The following is a 14,268-nucleotide window of genomic DNA, read 5'->3' as shown; positions in this document are numbered from 1 at the left end:
AACATATGAAATTAAAATACACTTACAGCAACAAAAAAGACTTAGTGTAATTAAAACAGCAATAATTTAAAAATTGCCTGAAATCAACCTAGTATATATTTTAATTGCAAACAGTTTATATCCTTAAGCTACTTCACTAATTTCATGCATTTTAGCTAAATTATTAACATCACCCAACAGAGAGATTCCTGAAGGAAAATATAAGTAACATTTAAAGACAAAAAGAGAATTCCAATAGAAAATACCAGGAACACTAAATCCAAAGAATGGTCAGAGATTAGAAGGCAAGTGAGGGTGGCAATTCTATTCTTTCACCCTCCCCACCATTGAAAAAAGTGCTTGAACTAGGCTTTTAGATAATTGAAGTAAAGCAATTTTGAGAAAGCGTATTGTCATTATTAATCAACCCAAAGAAATGATTTACCACAAAGGTTTTTATAAACCCCCTTTATAAAAACAAACTAAAAACATGCAAAACAAAAACTATTTTAAGACAACAATGTGGCATTCATAATGCAAAAACAATGAAATAAATAAAAATGTCACCGTAATTTTGCTACTAAGGAACAAAAATGTCCTTCAGAATCATCTGTACTTTTGATCTCTTCTGCATTCCCCCTTGTCCCTTCCTTCCTTTCTTGTTTGAAGAATACATTTCATGTTCTGAAATTCTTCTGGGAACTCTGTATTGTTGATACAATGGTACAAAACCTAGGGTGTGTTTCAAGACCACTGAACTTTTTAAAAGGAGATGTTATAGAAATAATTTAATTTTCACTTTTACTTCAGATTTTATTACATTAATAATCATTGCCAATACTAAGCCAAATAGACACAGCTTTCAAAGAATCAGTTTTCACAATTATGGGGATATTTTTGTCATTGTTTTGCTATCCATACTGCTGTAGTAACAACAGCAATAACATTAATTCATGGCATGTTTATGCCAAGGACATTTTCCTACACTTACACTAATCTTCCCAAAGCCTTGTCACACAGGTGTTACTCTCCCCCTTTCAACTAAAAAAAACCCCTAAAAATCAGTGAAGTTACTTAACAGTTTTTAAAGTCTCACAATTGGTTTAAAAAAAAAAAAAAAGGAGCCAGGATTCAACACCAGGCTTGTCTGATCTCTTTATCTCATTATTTTAGTATTATTCATTTATGGAGGAAAGCAATGGAGAGAGAGTGCATATTCACAGCTAACCTTTTCTGTCCTCCTGAACCCCCCCACATCTTCTGCCTTTAATTCCTTAGGGTTACATGGCAGACTTGTTTCTTTGGCGTATCCAGGGATCTCTCTTTTTCCACCCTCTCCATGCCTGGCTCACCTGCTCTCCCTTTCATCGTGATTCTCTCCAATTCTGAATCTATTTGTTTAACTGACCTTTTTTGGATCCATGGATTTTCTTTCTCATTCAGTCTTCTTCCTGAATTAGATCTCAATTATCCTCTGTCCATTTCAGAGTTTTGATGTTTATCTAGTGGACTGGGCAGCCTCAGCCTCCTAGCAAAGTGTAGTTTCACTTATTTTCATTTAACAAGTATTTAATGAGAATCTATTGTGTGCCAAGCACTACTATAATGTCAACTGAAAAAAATTCACAACCTAAAAGTTGAGAATTAAGTTTTATTTGGTGGACACAATGGAAGACTTCAGCCGGAACACAGCATCTCAGATCGCTCTGAGGGAGGGCTCCAAAGAAGGAAGGGATGAGCCAGGATATATAGGAGTTTTGCAATAAAAGCAGGTAGTGGAACATCAAAAGATTGCTGTTAATTAAAGAAAACCGGACATCTCAAGTTAATGAATGTAGCGCTTTTCTATGTATGGGAAGATGCAAGAGTCTGGGCTCCCTGAAATCATTCCTCTGACCTGCACCTGAACTCTCTAGGGCCAGTGTCCTGCTTTTCTCCATCCTGAGTCCCCTCAGGGTGCACAGTCGGAGGCAGCTGCCGTGGCTGTTGGCTTGATGGCTGCAACATGCTTTGTTTACTGATATGGCAGATGACATTTTCCATCCACAATAACTACGTGAGTAAATTGGTAACAAATACAGGCAAGATTCCTGTTTTCAAGAAAATAAAAAATTTTCACATAATAATAAATACTATGAAGAATGCAGAGTGAGATCATGAAGCAGTAGAGAATATTGGTTGTCTACGGGCACTGTTGCTGGTAGGATGATCAGAAAAGGCCTCTCTGAGAAAGTAACATTTGAGCAGAAAAATATGAAGTTTCCTTGTGGCTGAAACATAGAGCATGATCAGGAGAGAGAACAGATGAGGTTTGAGATGAAAGCCAATGGCAGAGCATTCACGTGTTGCCTTAAGAAACCACAGAAAGACATCTGGATTTCATTTCAAGTGGCTAACTGTAGGTTTTAATTAAAACAGAAAATGATTTGACCCAACTCAAGTTTAAAAGATCTGTGTGAAGGATGGACCTTAGGAATATTCTAAGAGAAACATGGTGGTGACCTGGTGTAGGGACATTGGGGTGGAAGTCAGGAAAGAGTTTGATACGGGATATATTCTAGAGGAATAAACTGATGTGACTTGGTGACAGACTGGACTGGCAGGTAAACAGAAAATAAGACACATCCTCTAAGACTGGGAAAATGAAAAGCATTTTCACACTACCTCACCATTGGTGTGAACTAGCCTGCCCGGCTTCGGTAAACTTAACTGAGAAACTGACATGGGAGCAGGGAATCACTGTTTTCATGGTGATTCCTATCCAATTTTGTCCACTGCTCCTATTATAGGAAAGACTAAAATCTATTTAAAATGGAATGTTTGGACATTATTTAAAGTCCTACACAAAATTAAATATACAGAATTCTGGGGTATTTATAAGTTTTAGAAAAATGTCATTTTCTTCCTATTACACACTATCTCCCCCCAAATCATTTAAGTGTATTCAAAATACTGAATTATACATCACCATGATAAAACACACATTTAATGATATTACATCACATTGAGGAGGGTGACATTATTAATCTCTACTTTCATATTGTGCATCTTCATTGATATTTATTTATTACTCTCTTCACATCCTATATCAACTACAATCAGAAATGTTAAAATAGCTCTAAAAAATGTAATTTTAGAATTTCAACATTTACTTTGGGACCTTTCCTGCTCTCTGTAACCTGAAGTCCCAGCTGTGACTTGATTGCTTATTATTCAATTTTTAAACAAAATTTGGCTCATCACCTTGCATTATAGAGTGTAATAACTATGCCTATATTTAACAGAGGCTATTAGTTTGTAAATTGCTTTCAGGCAGAAACTAAGTGAAAATCCTCTACCTCATCATTGTGATCACCATACAAGATATTTAGTAATAACTCAATAAATGTTTTGATTAAGTTAATGAATGAAATTTAGGATTATTCAAACTGCAGTGATTTGGATGAATCGACACTTTTCCTTGACTTACACAGTTTTATGCACAAGCACACACAGGCACAAATATTTTCAAAGAGTCGTACCTCCCAGAGTAGCTGATAGCAAGAAATGTGTCCCATATTTCTTGATAAGGTTTTCTGTGATTTGCTGAAGGGTAGGTCGACGTCCCAAAAGTCTTATGTTGCGGAAGAATTCAGGGGCAAGAGGCAGAGGGGAGCCAAGGAAATTTCTTCTCTCAACTGCAAGGTTATTTACTTTCCAGCGGCCAAACTCCCTGAAAAGCAAATTTATTTTTACTCGTAAATACATAATCTATCTGAATGTTTTCATTTGAAAAGTTCACTTGATAGTTTCATTGGGGTCACTACATTACAATGATTCTTGTTTGTAATAATACTTCATGTGCTATGAGTAAGTAGGAGAAGCAATATTTATAATTTATGTAGCTGGAGTGAATATCCTGAAACCAAGTCACGGAGAGGAAAAATAAACCACTTAAAGCAACAGGCTCCACCGATTTTTTTCCAAAGGATAAATGTACTTATAAAAGTGATTTCATTATGTATAGAATATTAATGTAGAATTATTTTTTAAAAGGACAACTAAAGTAATATTTTATCATTTTCCAATGGAAATTGAAAAAAGAATAAATTTATTTTCATCATTAATGATTATTTTCTATTCACTTTAGAGTGGGAACTTGTCAAACCTCAAGAATATTAAGGCGCTGTAGAAGAATTTTTTAAAATTTGATCCAAAGAAAAACTGTTTTTTTATAATAATTATTGTTTACAACATAATTTGAAACCCCAATTCAACTTAATTAGTAATTACTCAAGATGCAAAATAACTTTTAAGGTGGATATGGTCAAATTAGAGAAGTAGCAAATATGATTATGAAAGATTTATATATAAAAAATGTATACATTTATATTAAGTTAAATTCAACCTAATAATACCTTAGAAAATAACTATGGTGAACTGGATTGCCTGATATCAACCATACAGATTTTTTTTCTGAGGAGTGGTCTGATAAAATCTCGAACACCTTCCACAGAGAAGACTTCCCTCTACTAGATTTAAACACTCCTATGTGTGTAATTTAACTCTGTTACTACTTAGCAAATAAAATGTTGATTAGATATTGTATAAATACTTGCCATACTTATTTATATTTTTGCCTCCAAAAAATTCCTCGAGTGCACCACAAAAAGGTGCATGATAGATACATCTGTGAACCAGACTCTGCATGGAGTTCCCATTCTAGAGAAAGTTTTAAAAATAAATAAAATAAAGATGTTAAGTTAAATTTTAAAAACATCCAGATTGTGACAAGGGCTGAGAGCTACCACAGGTAGACTGCTGTGATGGCCCATAGGGCTGTGGACAGGATGGCCCTATTTTATTTTAAGTGACCTGAGAGGGCAACTCTGGAGAGGTGGTATTTGATACTTAGTCTCTAAAGGAAAAATAAAAGAGGCTAGATGTGGGGAAGCACAAAATAGGTTTATACAGAATAAGGAAAAACAGTAAATACTTCCAGGACCAAGAACCATGTCCCTGATAGAGTCGCTCGCCATGAATAATCTGTTCCTGTGACACACATCTGGCAGCCACACAATCCATCCAGTCTTTTGGAAGTTAATTATAAGATTCACTAAGGAATCAAGGTAAGGCCTTGGCCTGAAAATAAGTCAACTTAATGTTTCCTTCATTGAGAAACTCTGGCTATTACCTCTGCAAATCAGCTGATCCAAACAGTTTTGAATAGTATTATTCTACCAATGGTTCTCAAATGTCAGCACCTATTAGAATCACCTGGAAGCTCCACCCCAGAGTTTCTGATACATGAGGCCTTGGATGGGGTCAAGAGTTTGCATTTTCAACAAGCAATGCTAGTATTGCTATTCTGGGGAACATACTTTGAAGAAAACTACTGATTAGGTAATTTGGTATGTTGATTTTAAAATTTACTCAAAGTGCTCTCTTTTCAGTAAATCTTGGGCTTTCAGAGATACTATACTGGATTTATTACTTCATATTTTCTCAGAAGAGAGTAAGAATGTCATTGTTATCATTCCAAACCTAATTGGTATCAGTAATTTTTTGTCTTTTCATCTTGTAAGAGATTTACCTGAATGTATTTGTGCATGTGTGTGTTCAATATATATGTAGAATATACATATGTAAATACATATTCAAAACTGTGAAGGAGAGCATTTAAAATAAAATATTTAAGTTTTAGTATTTTGTGATATAAGGTATATAGTAGTACAATGCTTCTAAGAAGTTGTTTATTAAACCATGCCCTAAATAATAGCTGCTCATTAATTTCCAAACTTTACCCTCAAACATTTACTTTTTTATTTGCTGAAAAAATTTTATAATTTTATCAAGGGATAGTAACATAACTTGACCCTAAAGTTGTGGTATATCTTTTTCAATGGTTTAAATTACCAAAGTTATAAACTCATATGTATATTCTCATAAATTAAAATGTGAATTGCTAAGTGAAGTAATTGGACTTAAAGAACCAAGAAGATTGTGTCAATGGTGGTATTTTACAACCCATACAAACTTTCTCTAAACTGCTGAGTATTTCTTGCTAGATGGCTGTGGGTAACTACATATTGGGAGAGTGCCATTCTAGCCTCCCTTATTTTTTTTAACAATTTGTAAATATATAATACCAACCTGCAATCAGTACCAACCCATGATCTATTCTGACTTGAAATATTTGCAACTTTCTTTAGTTTGTTCCCCTTAAATTTGACAAAGAATAGATGTAATATGAAAGAGCTATAACAAATTTACATCATTTTCTGAAATCAGCTTATAACATTAATTTAACAAGAAAATTTATTAATGGTTTGCTACTCATTGTCATAACTACCAGATATCTTGGTAGTAATATAGATTAATAGAAGAAAAGCTCTGACCTCAAGGGTACCAAAATTATACTAAGTGAAGTATAATATGAATGAAAAAATTGCAGTTCAATGGCTTTACAATATTTTTATGTGCAAAAATACAAGTAGGCCAGTAGCTTATTGAGCACAACCCCTCTGCCCAATTCCTTGATATAAATGTTGCTAATCTAACTCACTTCGAATATGTTTTCTCTTCCCTTATAGTCACACACTTCAGAAGGCTATAAAGAGCCTAAGACTATGGACAACCTTCCAGGGAGCTTTCTGCATCTATCAGATGCTTTTTATTACTGCAGTATATTAACCTCAATTAAGTTTATGGTCTCAATTCACCTTTTGACATTTCAGTGGGACAAAACACTTTGCCACCCCATCTGATTAATTTATCCTCTCTGCCATGCAACACCAAAAGTAAAGGACAAACTCTTTGGGAGTATCACCAAACTAAAACTATAACTAAACTAATCAACCAATCAACTAACTAACTGAATGAATGAATTTAAAAAACAGGTTTGTTAGTAACCATAGCAAATTGTTTTCTTAATTTTCAGAGCTTCATCTAAAATTCTTCTCCTAGTTTTTTTTATATTTTCATATAAAGAATGAAGTAAAATATTTTACTTTCTATTGTGTGTATCCCAAAAGTATAATTTGAGTAGAAAAAAAATGCTGGTTTGAGAACTGAGATCTCTCATTTCCACTCACATTTGGTTTATATTGTAATGATATATGATCACTGTTATAATCTCCATATATTTTGGTGAAAGCCTAGTTAGTACAAAAATCATCCTGAGAAGTGATGATAAGAACACTCTAAGTAAACGAAATCATCTCTGGACAGTTAAGTACCACACTATGAGCTGTGGACATAGATATGAATACAAATATTGTGTCTCTTACCTGGGCACACGTATGATTGCATTTACCAGTGTGGCCACGCAGCTTCCTTTGACCAATAAAGTGTGAGCATGTAGGTTAGCCTGGACCCTCAGCCTGGGACTTTGATCAGCAAATATGATTCAAGTTCCCATCCTTCAACCACTACCCCTGCAGCTTCTTAGGATGAACAAGAGCATGAACTAAAAGGAGATCTTGTCATGTAAAGCTACCAAGATTATAGAGTTAGTAGTTGGTTTCCTTGCTTTCTAGTAATGTCATCTAGTATACCATGGCTGATGTAGAGTATTTTGACTGTGGGGTAACTTGAGAAGGCAAGAAGGAACTAATGGTTGTACATAAATTAGAAACATATGGGCACAGTTGTTTTTTTTCTTTTTCCTTCCTTAAGAATAGATCCACTTCAGTTGGCACTAGACCACGCACTCATTAAATTTTGGAAAAACAAAGCAAATGTAGTGCTGAATTGAAAACATGCTGTCTGGTATGATTATCATAATGACAGCATTTTACCCAAAGGCATCTATGGAGTCTATCCAGATGCATTATGTTTATATTAAATAAGAACATTGTCGTATCTAACTAAATGCTGCCTTCTACCTGAAGCCTTCACAGAACATAAATATCTTCTCATCATAACCTTTGGAAGTCTTTATATGAAATCAGCACAATAATCATTGTTTAATTTAACTCAGCCCCTTTAGAATCACCACTATTTTGTGGAACACACAAATGGACTGTAACCAGTTCAGCTGGAACATTACTTTGAAAATGTTTTTGTTGGCTCTAAGGAGCCTCCATTAGTTGATTAGAGTTATATGTTTGCTGCTAAAAATTCTGACTTGCAAGCATCATTTTTTATGCGTGTCCACGTAATGTTTACTTTTCTACAATATATATTATAATTTTATACCCACGCATCTCATAAAAAAGGTTGGAAAACCAGAATGACATCAACAAATTCCATTTAAATAATGGTTACATCATTGCCACATTGTCATTGACCTTTCTTATTTGTATTTAAATGCTGTGTGAATGCATAAATGTACTCAGTATATTTGAAATATATTAACTACCATGATTTCTTTAAAATTACACATGTACACTTGGTTCCTGAAAAATACAGAATCTGCCACTGTTGATATTATATATTTTGGACTCACTACCAAAGGAAAGGCAACATAAAAATATTGATAAAATCAGACGATGCATTTGCTGAAAAGGCTTATCTTTAACTGCTAACTTAACACTAAATAAAGTTGTTTGTGTAAAGCCCTGAAAGTTTTTATTACATTACTTTTCACAATACTACATTTGTTGGCTTGCCATTTTAATTCTGTCAATATTCATTAAAACTTGCAGACACAACAGAATATTAAAACAAAATATATTACCCAAGCACTAATCTGTGAACAAATCCAGTCTAAGAATTATAAATTGAATTGCCAATCTTTAGTAGTAATAACTTTCTAATTACATCTGTAAAGTCATACTGATCTTAAGAAATGCCACTAATAATCAATACTATCCCCCCATAATTCTATTATGTGTAACTGTTATACATAAAATTGGCTCTTTTAACGTTCTTTCTGTAGCACTTCCACGTCTCACAAATGATGCTGTTTTCCATTTGGCCAGAACAAGGGAAATGTTCCTAATGACCTGAATAGCTGTAGCTCTGAAGGCAGTTTTTTAAGAGCAGTTAAATGCTGAGCAGTTGGCAGGGTAGAGAATCCACTCTCTTTCACCCTCCTGCCCCCTTAATACACTAATATATATATATATATATATATATTTTTTTTTTTTTTTTAATTTAACAGTAGCAGGGCACTTAAAGCTTGGGAGGTATTTTGGTGTGAAGCTAGGAATTTAGAAGAATGAATCTATTTAAAAAACACTGGAAGAAAAGCACAATCACAAATATGACGTTTGTGAAATGTTTACATGCAGGATTTTGAGAAGCATCATTAATGACTATTGTGTTTTGAATGAGCTGCCAAATTCAGAGGAGAATGGAGAAGACAAATTAGCATTATTGCAACAAAACATTGCCCAACCCAGTAAAGCAACAAGAATTCATTGTACCTGTAGCCTCTTGACTATATTATTGAATATATAAGATTGGGGTGGGGTTACTGAGAATTTTTAATGAATATTCTGGTTTATGGCTACTAATGTATTTTAATTCTTAAAATATGTTAAATTTTTAGGGCTATGAAATAACTGAAAGTGATTTAATTTAATCTTACATAGCTTTAAATCATTTTCTGTAGTTTAATAAATAGAGGTTTAAATCAAATTTTAAGGGAAATACCACAGAATTCAATTGTCATAGTTACTGTCATTATTCCCAAAGGTAATTCATTTCATAGGACTATAACGGTACCACATGCTTATACCCTTGCAGATATATATATATGTATATATATATATATAAAATAGAGATTTATTATCCATTTTTTAATTAAATCACTCCTTTGAAGAGATGTTAGCAGAAGTTTTGATGTAAAAAATATACATACATGCTTTCAATGAATTACTTCTAAGTTGAGGAGAGAGGGAATTATTTAACAAGCAAAAGCTTTTCTTTCTAAATTTTGGAAGTATAGTTTTAACATCTATTACAACTCATCACAATTATTCCTCAATCACATTCATATAATTATACAGATTTGGTAATTATTGATCAGTGTAGATAAGCTAAGAGACAGATACAACTGAGCTAAAATAAAATGTCTACTCTGATTCCCTGTGAAAAAAAGCAATAAACAAATACAAATGTCTCTTTTTTGAAATTTATAATTAAAAAATTAACTACTTATTTGGGTTACTAAGTTGAAAAATTTACACTTCTTACATAAATTTAAATATTTTAGGGAGCTAGATAATGTTAGTTTTCCAAAGGAGAATGGATTTAGGAGTCAGATAGCTAAAGTTTCAAATCTCATCCTCACCAATTCAGTTCACAAAATTCAAAGCTGATTACATTTTGGCAAGTTCTTAACCTCACTGATGTAAAGTCATTTCATTTATAAGTGTACGTCCAATAATACTGACTCTGTAGAGTTTTTAAAGAGGTAAAATTTGTAGCAATTAACTAAAACAGTGCAAGGAGCACAGTTTACTTCTTGGTAAATTTTGCTGTGTGTACACTTGTGAAGTCACAGATTTTTGTCCCAGATGTCAATGTGTATAAAGATAGCTAGCTAGCTAGCTAGCTAAATAGATAGATCAAGGTAATAAGCTTTAGTGAAATTAATGAGTAAAATTAACAAAAGAATTTTTAAATAGAGCCACACTCAAAGAATCTGCAAATTGTTTTTCTTGGTCCAGGCACAGATTAATAAATTAAATGTTCATCAGTAAGAAAAAATGCCAAAAGAATAGTTACCTGCTAATAAAAAATTAATCTGCATTTGATAATTTCTTTAAACATTTAAGCAATAATTTCATTGAGATTTCTTTATAATAGTACAACCTCTACCTTAAACATTGGAACAAATATTTATAAATCATGAATTATGACAATGTGGCTAAATTATAACCTTTCAGTTTGAGTCAGGCTTGAGTTGTCAAAATACCACTTTACACACAAAAAGCTTGTGAAACGTAAACTGGTAATGTTACTTTTCTCTGGATACTATTGTCAGAATCTATGGATTACAAATTGAAATATATTACCTGACAGGCACTTAGTCCTCCTGTCTTCTATGCTTGGGATTCATATAAAATAAATTTGTTATATTTAAAATAGATAACCAAAAAGCACCTACTGTGTAGTACAGGGAACTCTGCTCAATATTCTGTAATAACCTAAATGGGCAAAGAATTTGGAAAAGAAGAGATACATGTATATGTATAACTGAATCACTTTGCTAGACACCTGAAACTAACACAACAATGTTAATGTTAATCAACTATACTCCAATATAAATAAAAATTTTAAAAAAGAAAAGATATTAGTTGAATATCACCCACTTCAAAACATATACATATAACCCTTCAAAAACATCAATAACACATGGGGAAATTGCTGTCTTCTCTGCTCTGCCAACCCTGTCTCCAACTAATTCTGCTATGTATTCATAGCAGAGTATTCTTTTCCTTCCTAGTAGTTAATATATTTATCTGTGTGGTTATTCAATTAATGTCTGCCTCTTCAATTATATAATAAGCTCCACATAGACATGGATTACATCTTCTCTTTATAACTATGTATTCTTAAGACTCAGATACATGATCCATAGTAGTCACTCAATAAATACATACTGAAACAACAAGGGAGTGAATATTATCATGTGAGCTAAAATGAAATAACCACCTAAGAAAGAAAAAGGCTGAAGTTTCTGACTTGTGAGCGCACGCCCTGGCTAAAGTCCACAGAAAACCAAGCTCATTGGAAGAATGCATTTTTCAGTTGGGCTCTTTGAGTGTTCAAGTGACTAGGGGTGGTTAGGAGAGTTAACTATTTGCTTTAAATTGAGAATCACTAAGGACTAGGTAAAAACCTACTCCTACTAAAAGTCGAAACATATATTTGAATGTTGAAAAAAAAGCTACCATTGTCTGTGAGTGCTGTGAAATCTACAGAGTTGGGGCTCACAGCCTCCATTAGCTAATGCACTTCGGGGAGAGGAGTCCTGCTATCAGTTATAAGAGGATCTTCAATCTTTCATATCTGTGTCAGCCTAAAGGCAAGGGAAAGACACTGATTGTACAAACTCAAATTCCATACTACTAGGGGACAGACAAATATATAACATATACTTTGACTAGTTTTTTGCCTAAAAACATGAAAATGTAAGTTATAACAGGCAATAAGTTTAAAGTCTGACTGGCAAAAAGCAAAATTTTCGTATTATTTGAAATTCTGATTGTCGAGTAACATTTACCTCAAGATGGAATTTGAAATGATAGTTAAATTAGACTTGTGTTTAAAGTGACTCATTGGTTTAAACTATTGCACTGTGAGGTATATATGCTCTTCTTATCTCCTTTTGGCACATGAGAGGGTTTTGGTGCAAATTATTTCTCTAAGGATGTATACCTAACAATAGCTTGAATCCAGGGAATTTGACACCAAAAGCAATGAACTTAACTTCTTTATAGATTAGCATCAACTTTGAAAGGCGGATTTTAATAGTAATGCACGATACTTGTGTGTGTAGGGATTGTAAAAGGGAGCATATGGTGAAAGAGAGGGAAAGAGATAGAAATATATATATATATAGAGAGAGAGAGAGAGAGAATGGTGGGAAGGAAGGAAGTTGGGAGAAGTTTATCAATAAAATGGGGAGGAATGTGAGAAATATTCATATAAATTATTATAATAGAAACAATATACTGACTATAGATTAATCCTTTATTGTCCTGACTAAACAGTCATCCAAGAAATACAGAATGTAAATATCTGTTTGGTAGAAGGAGCTAAAGAACGCTTGGGACTAATTCACATTTCTCAGAAGAGGGCAGTAGAATTGTAGGAACTGAATGATTAAAGAGGTTTACGATTAATTGCTTTCATAAGTGATATAGTAGAGTCCAAACTCCAGCCTCAGAGTACAGAGAATAAAAGTCTCAGAGTGAGAAACACAGATGGTGAGAAAGAAAAGAGATTCTTCGATGGGATCACCCAGCTGTGATGAGGGAATTCAAGGATGAAATTGGGAAAATGATGGGAAAAATCTGTTACATCAAAAAACCACTAAGCTGAAGGTTGCCAATATGTCTGTAATGCATAAGAAGGATTCCAGAGAAGGAAGAAGTCCTGTAAAACCACAGGGAAGCTTAGATTCCATGATAAAACCTTAACATCAACGAACACAAAGGGAGGTACTCCATCACAAGAAAAAGACTGTTATTCCACAATGGGGATATTATGTCTCATCCCTTTACTGGAACTGCTTGTAATGAAATATATGCATGTAGAAAAAAATAAATTCATAAATATAATCTATTGATTCTTAACAAAATAAATGATGTCTCCTCCTCAAAGTTTGCTTTAAAAAAAAACAGGTCGCTGGACTACTACTACTGAGTAGTACAGAACACTTTGAGAAAAACCTATGCAAATACTGAAAATATCTGGAAAGAAAGGTTAATCACAACAGAAAGAACCAATCAGGTGTGCAGCCTAATTAGTGCAAAGTAAATAAACAAGCTATATTCAGTTAAAGTGCTAACACACCTATAGAGGAAGAACAACTGAGAAGGATTCAGGGGGAAAACTGTTAAAAGAGAAAAGACATTTTTTCAAAAAAAGAAAGGGCATAATGAAGGATATACCAGCGATGACAGTGAAAGACAGCGCTTTGGAAATATAACAACCACTGAAATATAATCCTTGGACGATTATATTATCACTTCATTATTGACTCTGAAAAGGAAGTGAATAAACGGGTCTAAAATACTGATGAACCCAAAAACTTATCATGGAGAGTCACTCCATGTGACCAAAGAAAATAGAAAATAAAACGGTGAAACAATAATCAAGGGAGTATCTAAAGAAAATTTCCCAGAATCAGAGAAGAGTGGGGGTGGGGTAAAACTGAGGACACTACAGAGGAAAAAATAGAGAAAACATAAGGAAAAATAAAAGATTTATATCATTTTGAAAGGAGAAAACAAAAAGTGTTTCCATCTCAGCAATAGAGGATTAAGAGAAACAAATGAAAATGGATTTATAAAAGTGGTTGTTTTTCATTGCTCAGTCACCATCATAAGTTTGAGTTTTCTTTTTGAATATAGAAGATTGTGTCAAGATGAGTTTAAAAAAATAGTCAATATTCTGAATCACTACGATAATTACAAGTACAATGAAAACATGAAAATGATAAATTATTAATGAAAATCATGAATAAAGGAAAGATTCTTGTTACCAAGTACATTTAACTGATATAATAAAAATCTCAATATGTAGGTAGCATTAACTTAATAATTTTATATTCATGGACACTATTAGGTTCAGTAGTGATGTGTATGATTAAAGGTAACAGGAAAAATAACTGACATTTATTACTATGCA

At 33.2% G+C, this 14,268-nt stretch overlaps 1 protein-coding gene across 2 annotated transcripts in view; it reads right to left on the bottom strand.

The window, feature by feature from the left end:
* Window positions 1-14,268, bottom strand: part of BRINP3 (BMP/retinoic acid inducible neural specific 3) — a 440,693-nt gene that overhangs the window by 225,658 nt on the left and 200,767 nt on the right. Inside the window, exon 3 of one of the 2 annotated variants that reach the window (XM_007101505.1) lies at window positions 3,501-3,691. The exons of the other annotated variant lie outside the window; for it this stretch is intronic. Within the exon in view, the coding sequence (XP_007101567.1) occupies window positions 3,501-3,691 (191 nt within the window). The remainder of the gene's footprint in view (window positions 1-3,500; window positions 3,692-14,268) is intronic. 2 annotated transcript variants of the gene reach the window in all.

Source organism: Physeter macrocephalus, chromosome 4 (genome assembly GCF_002837175.3).
Source record: "Physeter macrocephalus isolate SW-GA chromosome 4, ASM283717v5, whole genome shotgun sequence".
Taxonomy (NCBI): domain Eukaryota; kingdom Metazoa; phylum Chordata; class Mammalia; order Artiodactyla; family Physeteridae; genus Physeter; species Physeter macrocephalus.
Note: the sequence above shows the minus strand (reverse complement) of the source record. Positions and strands in the feature narration are given on the sequence as shown.